The 13,681-nt window shown below is 39.7% G+C and overlaps 1 protein-coding gene across 1 annotated transcript; it reads left to right on the top strand.

The window, feature by feature from the left end:
* Window positions 1–5,929: 5,929 nt before the first annotated feature.
* LOC140944779 (kelch-like protein 23) lies at window positions 5,930–13,458 on the top strand. The gene is made up of 3 exons (XM_073393885.1): window positions 5,930–6,501; window positions 8,418–8,808; window positions 11,498–13,458. The coding sequence occupies exons 1-3, from the start codon at window positions 5,962–5,964 to the stop codon at window positions 12,724–12,726; spliced, it is 2,160 nt and encodes a 719-aa protein (XP_073249986.1). The 5' UTR covers window positions 5,930–5,961; the 3' UTR covers window positions 12,727–13,458.
* The last annotated feature ends 223 nt before the right edge of the window (window positions 13,459–13,681 follow it).

The raw sequence follows: 13,681 nt of genomic DNA, 5'->3' as shown, positions 1-13,681 counted from the left end.
TTGGGCACTAAGTTGTACAAACTCTCTACTCTTAAGTTTTTCAAAACAGGATAAAAAAATGTTTTAGATGTTCCTTTCTCTATGTAAAAATGGTTATTTAAGAAGTAAGTAACAATGTTCCTTTCTCTATGTAAAAATGGTTATTTAAGAAGTAAGTAACAATTTTCGACAAACTGTTTATAATAACTGTCAGAACGTGAAATTTAAGTATGATTGGAGAAAAGGGAAGTCAAGAGTGGATCTTAAAAATCACTCAAACAATAGCCTGTGTCGGTATCCCGACCACTTGCCCCCCAGACAATAATTAGCCCATCACAACTGGCCCCCACATTATGGACAATTATTCCCCACTTTCTAAACGATTAGCCGCCAACCAGATTGTGATAAGGTACAAAATGTTATTTATACCAATTTATTGGTATACTCCCGCCTTCTCTACTTTCCACGGTTTGTGTTATTGATTAACTTCACAGTGGTCTTGGAGAACGCCAAATATCCTTGTCTGAAGGGATCAAATTAACTCTTTGTTTTGGAATTAGTATTTTTTTTTAATCTTGACGTCAGGATTAGCCCAGAGAGTACAGTTTTTCTTTTCTGTATGCAGATCCTAAAGTCGATGGACAAATAAAACCTAACAACGTAACACAACAATGTAACGTAACACTGCTATTTGAACCCAGGCCTTTTTCAATTTTCCTTCAGTTAATATAAGCATTTGTTTTTCAAGGGTTCAAATCACAACCTTATTTGGCTCAAGTTTAACATTAGAATAATTCCTAGTTTTTCAAAGGTTGGAATCAAAACCCTACTTAGCATAAGTTAATATAAGAATTTGTTTTCTAAGGGTTTAAATCGCAACATTATTTAGCTTAAGTTTAATATTAGAATTTGTTTAAGTAGATTTGAATCACAAACTTATTTAGCTTAAGTTATCATGGGCTGGGTGTCACTCGAACAACCCACACATCCTCGCATGTATTAAGTAGATTTGAATCATGAACTTATTTAGCTTCAGTTAATATACGAGTGTGTTTTTCAAGGGGGGTGTCACTCGGACAGCCCACTCATCTCCGCATGTATTAAGTAGATTTGAATTGTGAACTTATTTAGCTTTAGTTAACATAAGAAATGTCTTTCTCAAGGGGCAGATGTCACTCGGACAACCCAATGAATTTATAAAGATAGTGAACTGAAAACCCAGCTAGTGATGATGATAGCAATACTGGTGACGATGACTGCAGCAATAGTGATGACAATGAATAGACACCTGATGGACCTGAGCAATATAGCAAGTGAATCCATCTCACTATGCAGCACCTCTCTATTCCTTGTCATCACCATTTTTTGTTCATTTTTATTTCTCGCATCATTTTTATATACTTAAAGGAAGTATAATTAACAACATGGGTTTCATACAGTTTTAAAAACAGTTTTGATCTTCTTTCTTGTTTAGGTTTGCTTTAATAGTATGTTTGTTGAGTTGTATTTTTGTCCAAATTAATATGACAAACACATTGTTTTAAAAATAGTTGGTGTAGTTATATATCATGGTCTGGCTGTCAGAGGGGTGGGGGGGGAGTTAAGAAATAAACTGAATGAAGTACAGGGGGATATGACATTTTTGCCTGCCAAGGAAGGGGGAGGGGGTTGGGTAATCTTTGGAAGACAATAAAAGTGATTTTGCCAACCCTTCAAGCTGGCACTAAGAAATGAAAGCCCCCTTACTCTCAATAACAGATATTACAAGTACACGATGCTGAAAACAGTCAGTTTTGCCAGGTAACAAATGCCTGCAGTTTAGAATTTACTGTCTGTTGTTTCAACAAATTGTAGCACAGTAACTATTACTGTGCTACAATTTGTTGAAACAACAGACAGTAAATTCTAAACTGCAGGCATTTGTTACCTGGTAAAACTGAAGTTCGATCCATCAAAATGTTCCTAGATATTATGAAGACAAATAATGAATAACATAATATGTTATCCTTTACTTGTCTTCACAATGCAAGAATTCAACAAGAATTATTGTTGCTGAATTCTTATATTGCGACTAATCTGTAACGGAGGCCACCTAGCCAAAGTTGACCAATTGGATTAAGGGAAAATACCAGTTCATTGCAAGAAAGTTGGTTGTGGGCCAATCGGCAGCTCATAAGCAAAAAAACAAGTCACTCGAAACACATAAAATTAATATTATAGCAAATAAGTTATATATCCGTTCTCCGCTTTCCACCTACCTTTGCCAACTTCTTCCAAGTGCAAGCGAATTCTTCTGTGGTTGAGTTTCGGGAATGTTTAGCGATGGTCAGGTATCAGTATAGATTAGAGCTGATACAAAGAAGTACATATAATTCACAACCGCGCAGAAAGACCTTAAAGTAATATGTTTTCAGTACATTGTACAATAGAGTTTATGGCGTATTCCTCAAGAGAGGATAAAGGGCACAGAAAAGGCATCCCCCATACACACCCTATCCCATAGGTAATTCGTCTCGAGTTATTTTTAGAATGGGGATAAAGTTACCTCGCGCGCTGCGTGGAGGTTTCGTGGAGGTTTCGAATGAGTAAACGCCGTGCAAAACATGTCGGGCGAAAGCCAATGAAAGCGTAAAGAGATCGAGAGCGTTTCGGAATATTGAAGCGAAATGAGTCGGCGCTCACCTGGGAAAAGCGAATCGCTGGACTCTTTGACAACCCGTGTCCCCTTTATCCTCTCTTGGTATTCCTTTTATACCAAGAAAACTATCTAATGCATCAGATTTTTATTTTAAAAGTTCTTTGTGGTAAGTGTTTTGATGTATGTGTAATTATTTATTTGGTCTTTGACAAGACTGTAAGTGGGAAAACTAAGAAAGAACGCTAGGATTGAAATGCAGCTTAAACCCGTCTTCAGAACAAACAAATGAATGCCATTTTTAAAGAAGTTTTCAACTGTATTTTGTTCCTATATTTGGTTCCTTCAAGCTACGAGCGATTTTCGTACTAGTTTCCCAAGTAATTATCGATTACTGACTTCGGCAATTACCTTCTTCAGCTCCGAAGTCTTAATACCTTACGACAGGCTCAAGCATACCAAGTTCATGTATAGCCTCTTCTGCAGGGAACTCTGAAGGGCTGGAGAGGGCGTCGAACTGAACTCCTCTCTGGTTTGCGTCTCTTTTATACTAGGCGATCAATTTACCTTCCCTATAGACCTAAACACATACTATCGTTTGCACTTGATAACGGTCATTTACAAAAATTGAACAGCGCGTCACGTTTGCCTTGCGTGTCGGTTTAAGAGGGAACTCGCGGTAACCGTCATTCCGTATATTCTGCGCCTGCGCCTATTTTCTTGCCAGCACCACCCTTCAGGTCTCTTCCAGGAGCTTTGGTTTCTCCTTTTCTCGTTTTGAGAAGAAGAAGGCTACTTTAACTTATGCTTGAGGCAGATTCTTAAAGATTAAATTATCCTTAAAGACCTTCAATAAAATTTGTATACAGTCATTATGTGTTTGTTGTTTCGGTTATTATTTATTTATTTAATTTTTTTTGTGAGCAATTGCCGATGCCATCAATGTTTTCAGATGTCGAGCGTAGCTCGTTTAATAGACCTCTTTAGCTTGTATGTTTTGTTTTTCATTAGAGATACCAGGGGAACGTAACCTTTTGTCTTTACATTAATTACCGTAAAATTCCGAAAATAAGCCCCGGGGCTTATATTTTTCAAAGGCCCTTTTTGAGGGGCTTAGATTCGGAGAGGGGTTATCTATGGAGGGAAATTTGCGTTTCAAAATCGATTGGGCTAGCCTTATAGTTGGAAGTAAATTTACCATTTTTGCATTGTTTTACTTTGTATTTGAGGGCAATTTTCCAAGTACAAGCCCCCGGGGGGCTTATATTTGGAGGGGCGATTTAATGGAGGGTTTTTTGCGTTACCGGATTGGGGGGCCTATATTTGGAGGGACTTATACATGGAGGGGCTTACTTCGGAATTTTACGGTATGCATTCATGTGCAGGTGAATAAGACGAAATTTGAAAGAAATTTCTCATGAGTATTATCACATGACCTGACTTGGAAAAACAAAACATACAAGCTAGAGAGCTCTATTATGCGAAAGGGCGTTCTCCGTGTTTCGCGGAAACAAACATTCCAATGCAGAGACAATCTGTTTCGTAAATCGTTCAAATGAAACTTAACGCTTTGAAAAAAGACTGATATACAGAAGGGGTCTTCCGTTTGAAGGTGTCTAGCTCATTGCTCTCTATTTGCTATCTTTCTGTTTCGTGGCAGAAGTTCAAAAATTAGACCTCAACTTCGCAACAAATTTCTCTTTTTTCTCTTCTAGTTATCTTTCTCAGTGCAAGGTAGTAAAATAATAAAATCAACTAATCGGCAGTAAACAGTGCGGACAAAAAGTTACGGAACTTCTTCCTTTAAGGCCTCCTTATACCGTAAAATTCCGAAAATAAGCCCCGGGGCTTATATTTTTTAAAGGCCCTTTTTGAGGGGCTTATCTACGGAGGGTAATTTGCGTTTCAAAATCGATTGGGCTTGCCTTTTATGTGGAAGGGAATTTACCGTTTTTATTTTGTTTTACCTTTTATTTACATGGAGGGGCTTATTTTCTGAATTTTACGGTATGTCCATGGTTAAAATTTGTGCACCGTCCCCTTTACAGTTGTCCAATGAGCAGCAATTCTCCCCCTTCAGCTCTTCTGCGTAGCTTAGAACGTCCTCTTGAATATTAGCCAAAACGTCCGACCCTTCAGATGGAAATATATCTTGTACAAGAGAAGGAAGCCGCAAGGAGCCAATTCCGGAGTAGATGGGGTAGCCTGCGAGCAAGCTCTTCTATTTGGGCGAGCGAAAAGAGCCGCGCGAGAACGCGCGAGCGAACGGCGACGCCCTGAGAGGCCTTTGTCGCGTCTCCTCTCGCGTGCCACTCGCGCGTGTACTTTTCACGATATCCCCAAATGGAGAGCTTGCTCGCAGGCTAGTTTTCAACTTGGTTTTGAACACTTCACTCTTTGAGCGCGGGCGTTACCCTGAACCAACATATCACCAGCGTCCCAACAGTAGTCAGAGACAAGAAGATATCGATTTATTGCTGGGCAAGTAACTTTAAACTAAAAGTTTACTTGTCAAACTGAAAAAAAAGAAGTAGCCCTGGGCAACAAAATGCGAGAGCTTCTTGCCTAAAGGACAAGCTTGAATTCAACTGATTCAGGTCGATTGCGCCGAATATTTTCAATATAAGACAACCTTGTCTCCAGGGCCTTTCCCTTAAAAATTGGTTGGGGCGGCCCCACCCATTTTTTAATGGAAAAGCCCTGGGAACGAGGGTGAATATAAGAGGCAGAAAAATTTATGATGTTTTCATCGCACATAGACATGATATATAAAAATAGGGCCTTGAAAGACATATTCTTAAAATTACTGTTTATCGACTATAGGCTCTCCAAGAAGGTACCCCTTTAATGAGAAAGTGATGAGTGATTACATTTCAACAAATATTGCATACACCCCGGCCGCCCCTCAAGCACTTAGCATTCCAGATTCCGTAGTCTGCGTAGCAAGCGTTTCCGTGCGGTTTAGGAGCAAAGAACGAGGAACGAGATTCAAAGATTGCGCGAAAAATGGCGTAAGTACAAGAGCGGGGAGGGGGTGGGGAAAAAAAGGAAGGAAACGCTTGCAGACAAACCCCACTTTCATTTTTTGGCTCTTGTTTCATTTCTCGCGCGGCCAAAACCGAGAATCCCGTTCCCCTGTCTTTCTTTGCTCCGAAACCAAGCGGAAACGCTTGCTACGCAGGCTACAGATTCCGACGCTCCTCCAATCTGTCCAATCACCCTCAGAGCCCTGAAACTAGAAATTCCTTTGTCGCATGGTCTGCATGGTTCATCCTTCTACACTGGCTTATGCTTGAAAACAACTTTGTTGGGTTTTCAGTTCCCTTTACGGCAAGGTTTCTTGAATTATGAGTTCTCTTCTTGAACCAGTCATAAATAATGACACCCAACAGTACTGTGTGGAAATAATGAAACGCCTCGATTATTTTCGAAGAAACGAGCATCTGTGTGATGTGATTCTTGAAGTTGGGTCGGATGATAATCAAGTTCGGTTGAAAGCTCACAAAAACGTGTTATGTGCCACCAGTCCCTTCTTTTATAACGCCCTCAACACTGAGATGAAAGAAAAGGAAGAGGGAGTCATTCGATTAAAAGATACAAGCAAAGTTTCGATGGAACAAGTTCTGGAGTATTTGTACACAGGACATGTTGATATCAATGATAAGAATGCGTTTGAGTTGATGGCTGTTGCAGATTATTTTCTAATTCAAGGTTTGAAATTAATCTGCTGTAAGTTTATTGAACAAACTCTAAATATTTCAAACTGTATCATGGTTTATTTCTCCAGCGAAAAGTATCAATGTTCTGAATTACAAGAGGCTGCGAGAACCTTCATTCTTGCCAACTTTGTGGCCGTGACTAAATCCAATGACTTTCTCAACTTGAGCGTAAGTGAAGTTGAGAAGTGGATCTTAAGTGTCTTGTCTTGTCCTTATCGGAAACTATATTTAGACCTCCACAAAAAAGTGCGTTGCATCAAACAGAAAGAAATCAGTCTTTAATTAAACAGACTCTGCGAAGATGGAAAAATATACTTTATGGATCACGCAACACTCTCTCGTTTACTGGCCCAATAATAAAAAGTGTTCATTTTTCATCGTAGGAGATCGAAAAATTCCGAAACCAAATTTATACGAACTGGGCGTGTCTTGAGGCAGCCGAGTTAAAAAAGAGAGTGACTAAAACGTATACAGCCGATTTCGAGAAAGGTTGTCGGAAAAAGTGCCCGCGACAACCCCGAACGTTATTGTGGGAAGTTTTGAGTTCACTGTTCTTCAAAGAAATTTGAAAGAATGGCAAGAGAGGCCATGGATATATCATTGAGATTGCTAAAGGAAAGCAACAAAAGTAGGTTTGACAGCTGCAGTGTCAGGAACAATGTATTGATCATACGGCCCAAATTACCTTTCGGGATTGTCGCGTGCACTTTTTTCCGACAAACCTTTCTCGACATAGCTGTATAAAACTTTGTTGAGCGCCCCCCAGGGTATTCTCTTTTAATAAAATCCAACAAGTGGTCCATTATCGATGCTGCGCTCTGATTGGTTCAGTTACTCCTAGGCTATATGTTATAGCCCACTACTAGCGAAAAGCGCGGGCTTTTTTGGCGGCAAAAAAGGATTAAAGTCTAGCTTTTACCTAGCTAAATTTTTTTTATTCTCGATATTTTTGACCAACTGGTTGGATTTTACCATAACAATTATTCCTCTCGCCCTCATGGCCTCTGAGTCAATAGCCCATTCGGCCTTCGGCCTCATCGGCTATTGACTCAGAGCCCATTCGGGCTCGAGGAATAATTGTGTTGCGCCCACTACTTTCTAGCGCCTGTCACACAGGCTATATCGCACCCATCTCTGTGAAACAAGATGGAAAACAATACCAGGAGCCCATCAATGGGCTGATGGGCTCCTGACAATGATGGGCTCCTGACAATACCAATTTTTTTGTACTGAAGCACACGTACCGTACTGACCATACCGTGGGGTTGGTCACGGCGTGAGTTTCAAGTCTGCTGAGAGCAAGCAGTTTTTTTTCCTCATATTTTGTAGAGAGAATATTTGTTGACCTTTTTCCCTGCCTCCTCTCACAGCCCCATTATCATTTTTTTCTTATGGCCCGAGAAAACGACGACATTTTGCAACGCTATAATTTTTTTGCTCTGGTTCCCCCGCGAAATGACCTCTCTCTTCGCGGGAAACCAGTGTGCACCCAGACGTAGTGTGTGTCATGACAATATATTAATATTCACATGGACAAAATGGGATGAGTCCCCGACGGAGGGGGGGGGGGGGTACTGCCATATATGGGCTATATGGGTATGTGCCGCTGTGAAGGGTATGGTTTTCAAGCAGTTTACTCTAGGATAGGGTATATAAATCAGAGCGTTTGGGTCTAGAATACGGTATCATTTTTCAGGAAACTGATCAGTTGGTTGAAGATTTTCTCTAGACTGGGGAAACAGCTACTCTAGGATAGGGGGATTTTGGGAATTTACTCTAGTATAGGAAAGCAAAATTCAGCTGAACTAGCTCTGGTATAGGTCAAGGGTTCCAGGGTCCCAGCGGCACATCCCCACCCAGAAATTCCTAAAGTGACCCCCCCGGGGATGAGTCGTCGAAACTCCCATGAACTAAAATAGTCCCATTTTGTCCATGTGAATATTTTCACACACTACGTCTGGGTCGCCTGTGGGGAAACCAGCCGCGGTCACGATTGATAACAAGGGGCTCGAATAACGTATGCACGTGTGTGCTCGTTTTCCACAAATCTTTCCTTTTAGTTGGCCTTTTTCTGTACGATTCAGCTGTCTAACACCGCCATGGATGTTCTTCTAGAACCAATCATTGAGACTGGCAAGGAAACGTTTTGTGTAGAAATTATGAAACGCCTGGATTGCCAGCGAAGGAACGAGCATTTGTGCGATGTGATTCTAGAAGTTGGGTCCGGTGAAGATCAAGCTCGCTTGAAAGCTCACAGAAGCGTATTATGTGCCGCCAGCCAGTTCTTTTACAATGCTTTTAATACAGACATGAAAGAAAAGGAAGAAGGAGTCATTCGATTGAAGGATACAAACAAAGTTTTGATGGAACAGGTGTTGGAGTTTCTGTACACAGGACATGTCGATGTCAACAACGCGTTCGATTTAATGTCCATTGCAGACTACTTTCTTATTACCGGCCTGAAATATCCTTCCAGTAAGTTCATTCAAGAAACGTTTTGTGTTTCAAACTGCATCATGGCATATTATTCCAGCGTGAAGTATCATTGCTCAGAATTACAAGAAGCCGCCAGACGCTTCATTTTTGCCAACTTTATGCACGTGGCGAGAACTGAAGACTTCCTTAGTTTAACTCATTCTTGTCACTTGAAAATAGGCATATTTTAAGCACATTTTATTTTTATTGAATATTTCTAAAACTATTTACAGGAGAATTGAAAGCTACACATCATTGTAATCAGCACTGATGAGGCTTAACAGAAAAAAAATGTTTGTCTCCAAGGGAGCTCACATTATTCCAGAAAAAAATTACAATTGTCATAAATTAGCATAATTTATGCCAAAAAATTTTACCAAATACAAAAAATATGACCCAGACTTCTGAGTATAGAGAAAAGTTAAAAAAGAAAATTTTCCTTGGTATATTGACTGCAAATCCTCCAAATCTGGTGAAAAAAGAACACAAACACAATTAATTACAAATTTTTATTTATAACCATTTCATCACATAAAAATCAATAATTTTTTTTTTTTTTTTACTTTTGTCTTGGGTGTGTGTGTCTACATGGGAGTGGACAGGAGAGGGTGGTAAAAAGAAAATCAAGCCCTCCTGAGCCTCTAAAATTGATTTTTGGCCAAAATAACAATGTTCCATCTTTCACCCATAACATGAACTAAATCAGTAGAAACAAATGCAAATAGTTGAAATTTTTCTTAGAATTTTTTGTAACATAATGGTCAATGATCATAACCCACAGAATGAAACAACTGGAAACAATTTTTTTTTACTTGTTAGGTGCATGTGGTGGTTACACTGTGGGGCACTGCAATAGGTTCTAACTTTATAAACTGTTTTTTCCCTTTTCCAACACACCACACACATTTTCCTTTCTTCACCGACAATGGGAATATGTTCTGTCACAAAACGCCCATGGTCAGGTGGATGAGGAACTGGCTTTGTGGTGGCATGGACTGGAGGATGGTCAAACTCAGGAAAATCACAGAGCTGCCTTACTATTTCCTCCCTATAATTAATGAGAGAGTAATCAGCAGTACGCTCTAAAGCCGGCTGCTCATGTGAAAATTTTGCCTGGTATTCCTTGAACAAAATAAAACTATTTACCACTGCCATATCAATAAGATGAAAAAATAAAGTTTTCCACCACCTTACACACTTTCTTAGTACATTCTGTGTGCCTAAGATCTGGTCAGACCGGTCAACTGCATTCATAAACTTATTGTAGTTACCGATAGCCCCAGGCTGTGGAACCTGAATGGCGGTCCACCCACCCTCTGCAGTCTTTACTTTCCGGGTGACACAATTCTTGACATTCGCATTGTCAATAGTGGTTAGTACTGAAACTACCTTATTATCTACCCACTGTAATGCTAGGCAGGGGGAGTCCCTTTCCCATCGCATACTGCCCCTATCCTTTCCCTTAGCCCATTGTTTGCTATTCCTGAGATTTAGCGGAAAATCCCTCCTGCTTTCTATAATAGTTCCTGTGGCTGCGACACCACGAGCAAACAAGTCTTTGAAAAGGGTAACGGAAGTATAAAAGTTATCAACATACAAATGATAACCTTGATCCAAAAATTTGTTCATTAGTTTCATGACAACATCATAACCAAGCCCATTTGCACTGACATTCCTCCCTGGGGGGACTGTACAGAACAAAAATAACAATATAACTATTATAATCTAAAATATGACAGTGTATGATGTAATAGACAGCAAAAACTTGGTTTTACATAAATATATAATCACAGTAAACTGACCTGGAGGACCAGTTGCCCCAGTTTCATCATCTGAAGCCCCAGCATCTCCTTCATCGCCTTCATCACTCTCACTTCCATCAAGAACCAGTCTAAATTCTTGTTCAATTAAAAAAAAAACATAGAAAACCTGTGTAATTTCGCAAATTGTTTTTACAGTGTTTCTAAAACATCAAATATATAAAGACAGAGTAAAATCGTAACAGAAAATGACAAAAAACGACTGTAACTCATAAACTCAAAGCACGCACACTGATATGCTTCCGTGGCAACAGAATGCACTTTCGAAGTAACTCGAGACTTCAGCGTCAGAGCCATACACGGCATCAAATCTTTTTACCCTGATGCCTCTAAAAGACATTTCTAACGAAAAATACGGAGCTTTTCACCTCAAAATGTGAACTTAGAAAGGTTTTTTAAAGAAATAAGCAATAATTCAAGCGTAACAGGTATATAACAATCATATTTTCCCGCAATTCACGAACATGTGTTCTGTTACTTGTGACATGTGTGGCGTCGTAAGAAAAACTCTTGTTGTCGCTTACCTCGAATTTCCACTTTCATTGGCAAGAAGGCGATCTAATTCGCTTTCTTCACTACTAGACATGCCTTCTGGGTCGCTATCTCCTTCAAAGACTGGAGGTGTCGCTCCTTCTGAGCTTGTTTCCCCAACACGGGCTCGCTTGAACTGGTCGCCATTACGCTCACACTGCGATTCTCCACATAAAAATTCCGTATGAATAATTTATTCAACCGATTGCCACAAAACACGGCCAGTGATTGGCTAATTCTACAATGTTCTTTTGTGCCAAGTTTGACGTCAATGGGAGGTAACGCAATTTTTTTATAAATTTTCTGCCTATTGGTCCATATGGACCAATAAAATGTAGTGCGTGACAAGAAAGAGTTAAGCGCCGAGGAAGTTGAGGAATGGATTTCAAGTAACGAGGTGGTTATCAAAGATGAAGAGGAAATTTTTAGGGTCATTTTGAGATGGACAGAGAAAGCTGTTGATAGAAAGCAAAGTTTCTGTACCCTATTTCGTCATCTGCGTTGTTTGTATATCCCACTCAACTACCTTGTTACGGTCATTTTACAACACGAGCTCGTGAAAAACGAGAAAAAATGTATGGATTCAGTGCTTAATGCCATGAGAGAATTTTCCGATGGAACAGATGCATGTTTTTTTAAGCAGTCACCAAGAAGTTGCCTGAGAACCCAGGAGGAAGTCATTTTTGGTTTTGGAGGAGAAGATGGTAACAAGTTGGTTTGTTACCAACCATCTGAGAACAAATGGTACCAGATGCCAGGACTACAATCCTGTCGAAATAGATTTTCTCTTGCTACAACTGTTTGCAAAAGTAAGCTCTATGTTGTTGGTGGAAGTACTGCAGAATTTACAGTTGAACGGTATGACCCAGTAGTAAACACTTGGTCACCAATCAAGTCTTTCAAACAGAAAATCAAGTTTCCTGCTGCTGTCACATTCCAGGGCTGTCTGTATGTCATTGGTGGGTTAGATATGGATGATGAACCCTTGAACACAGTACAACGATACAACCCAGACACAGACTTCTGGCAAGAAGTTGCGCCACTTAGTTGTGGCCCGAGGTCTAGAGTAGGTGTTGTGTCTGATGGAAGCTACATCTATGCAATTGGCGGAATGAATTCATTTGACATATTGAATACAGTTGAAAAGTTTGACCCTAAAATGTCTTCCTGGAGTGCAGTTGCACCAATGCAGGCACAAAGAAAACACCCTTGTGGTGTAAATTTAAATGGCAGAATTTTTGTTTTCAGAGGAGTTTATGATGAAACTGGTGGATGTCCTTGTGAGGTGTACGACAAAGAAGCAAATATTTGGACTGAAATTTCAAATAACTTCGCCCCGAGATTCCCAGCAAGTGCTCTGCATTTCAAGGAGCAAATTTTTGTGTTTGGTGGATTTGGTGTAGATCAGAGTTTTTTCCAAGAAATGATATTACAAGTTTATGATGTCAAAGCAAATGAGTGGAAGCCATGCAGCAATGCTTCACTTGGATCATGGTTGTACAAACTTTCTGCTGGGAGGATTTCCAGAGAACTTTTGAATTCTTGTGAATCAATTTCAGTACTTTAAAGTAATGTTCCCTGAGGTCTCATGAGTTAAATATTTAATATTTTAGTTCATATTTGGTTAGAAACACATTGAGTCACCAAAACAAACAGGGTTTTAGAGGCAATTAATCCCTAATCCAAATGAGGCCTTTAAAGTTCAGTTGACCAAAAAAAATAAAATGGGATAAAAAAAGGTCTTTGATTTAACAGATACAGTGAAACCTCTATTATGCGGGCAGCTTCGGGACCTTCCCAAGTGTCCGCTTAATGGAGGTTGTAAAAGTTGCACAATGTCTGTTAGGCATCAACATTCAATGGTTACTCTGTACTGTGATAAAGTTGCATGTTGTTAAAGAAGCTATGTAGAGTTCAAGTTCATTACCTTTCATTACCAACTTTAATTTGTCTGTAAATGCAAAAACATTAACTGACTTCAGAACGTATATCAAGGGCGTAATCCAATACTCCTATTGTCAATTAAGTCTGGTGTCCGCTTGATAGAAGTTTTTAACAATAGAAATTAGCCAAATACAACTTATTTTAGTGTCAGTATCTGCTTAATAGAGGTGTCCGCTAAGACGTTAATTTCAGGATCCGGCTTAGTGTCCACTTAATAGAGGGTGTCTGCTTAATTGTGGGTCTGCTTAATAGAGGTTTCACTGTATTAAATGTTTCTTTCCTTTTTCAGAATTTGTCATAACTAATTCTGCTGTTTGACGTTTTCTTGTTCTATGTATTATTCATATCCTTTGTATCACCCTTGAATTCTGTTTACAGGCTTGTAGCCTTTTGTAGGGGGCGGGGGGGGGGGGGGGGGGGGTGCAATCCAACCAGGAGAGAGCCAAGAACAACACTGGAGGCTCAAGTCTCTAGTGGGGCAAAGATTTCATTGTCTGGGACTGAATTTTGAGGGTAGGTAAAAGTGAATCTAAAGTAGTACATATTTCTCAAATATTTGAATTTTAAAGTTATGTTTA

Source organism: Porites lutea, chromosome 7 (assembly GCF_958299795.1).
Source record: "Porites lutea chromosome 7, jaPorLute2.1, whole genome shotgun sequence".
NCBI classification, from domain to species: domain Eukaryota; kingdom Metazoa; phylum Cnidaria; class Anthozoa; order Scleractinia; family Poritidae; genus Porites; species Porites lutea.
Note: the sequence above shows the minus strand (reverse complement) of the source record. Positions and strands in the feature narration are given on the sequence as shown.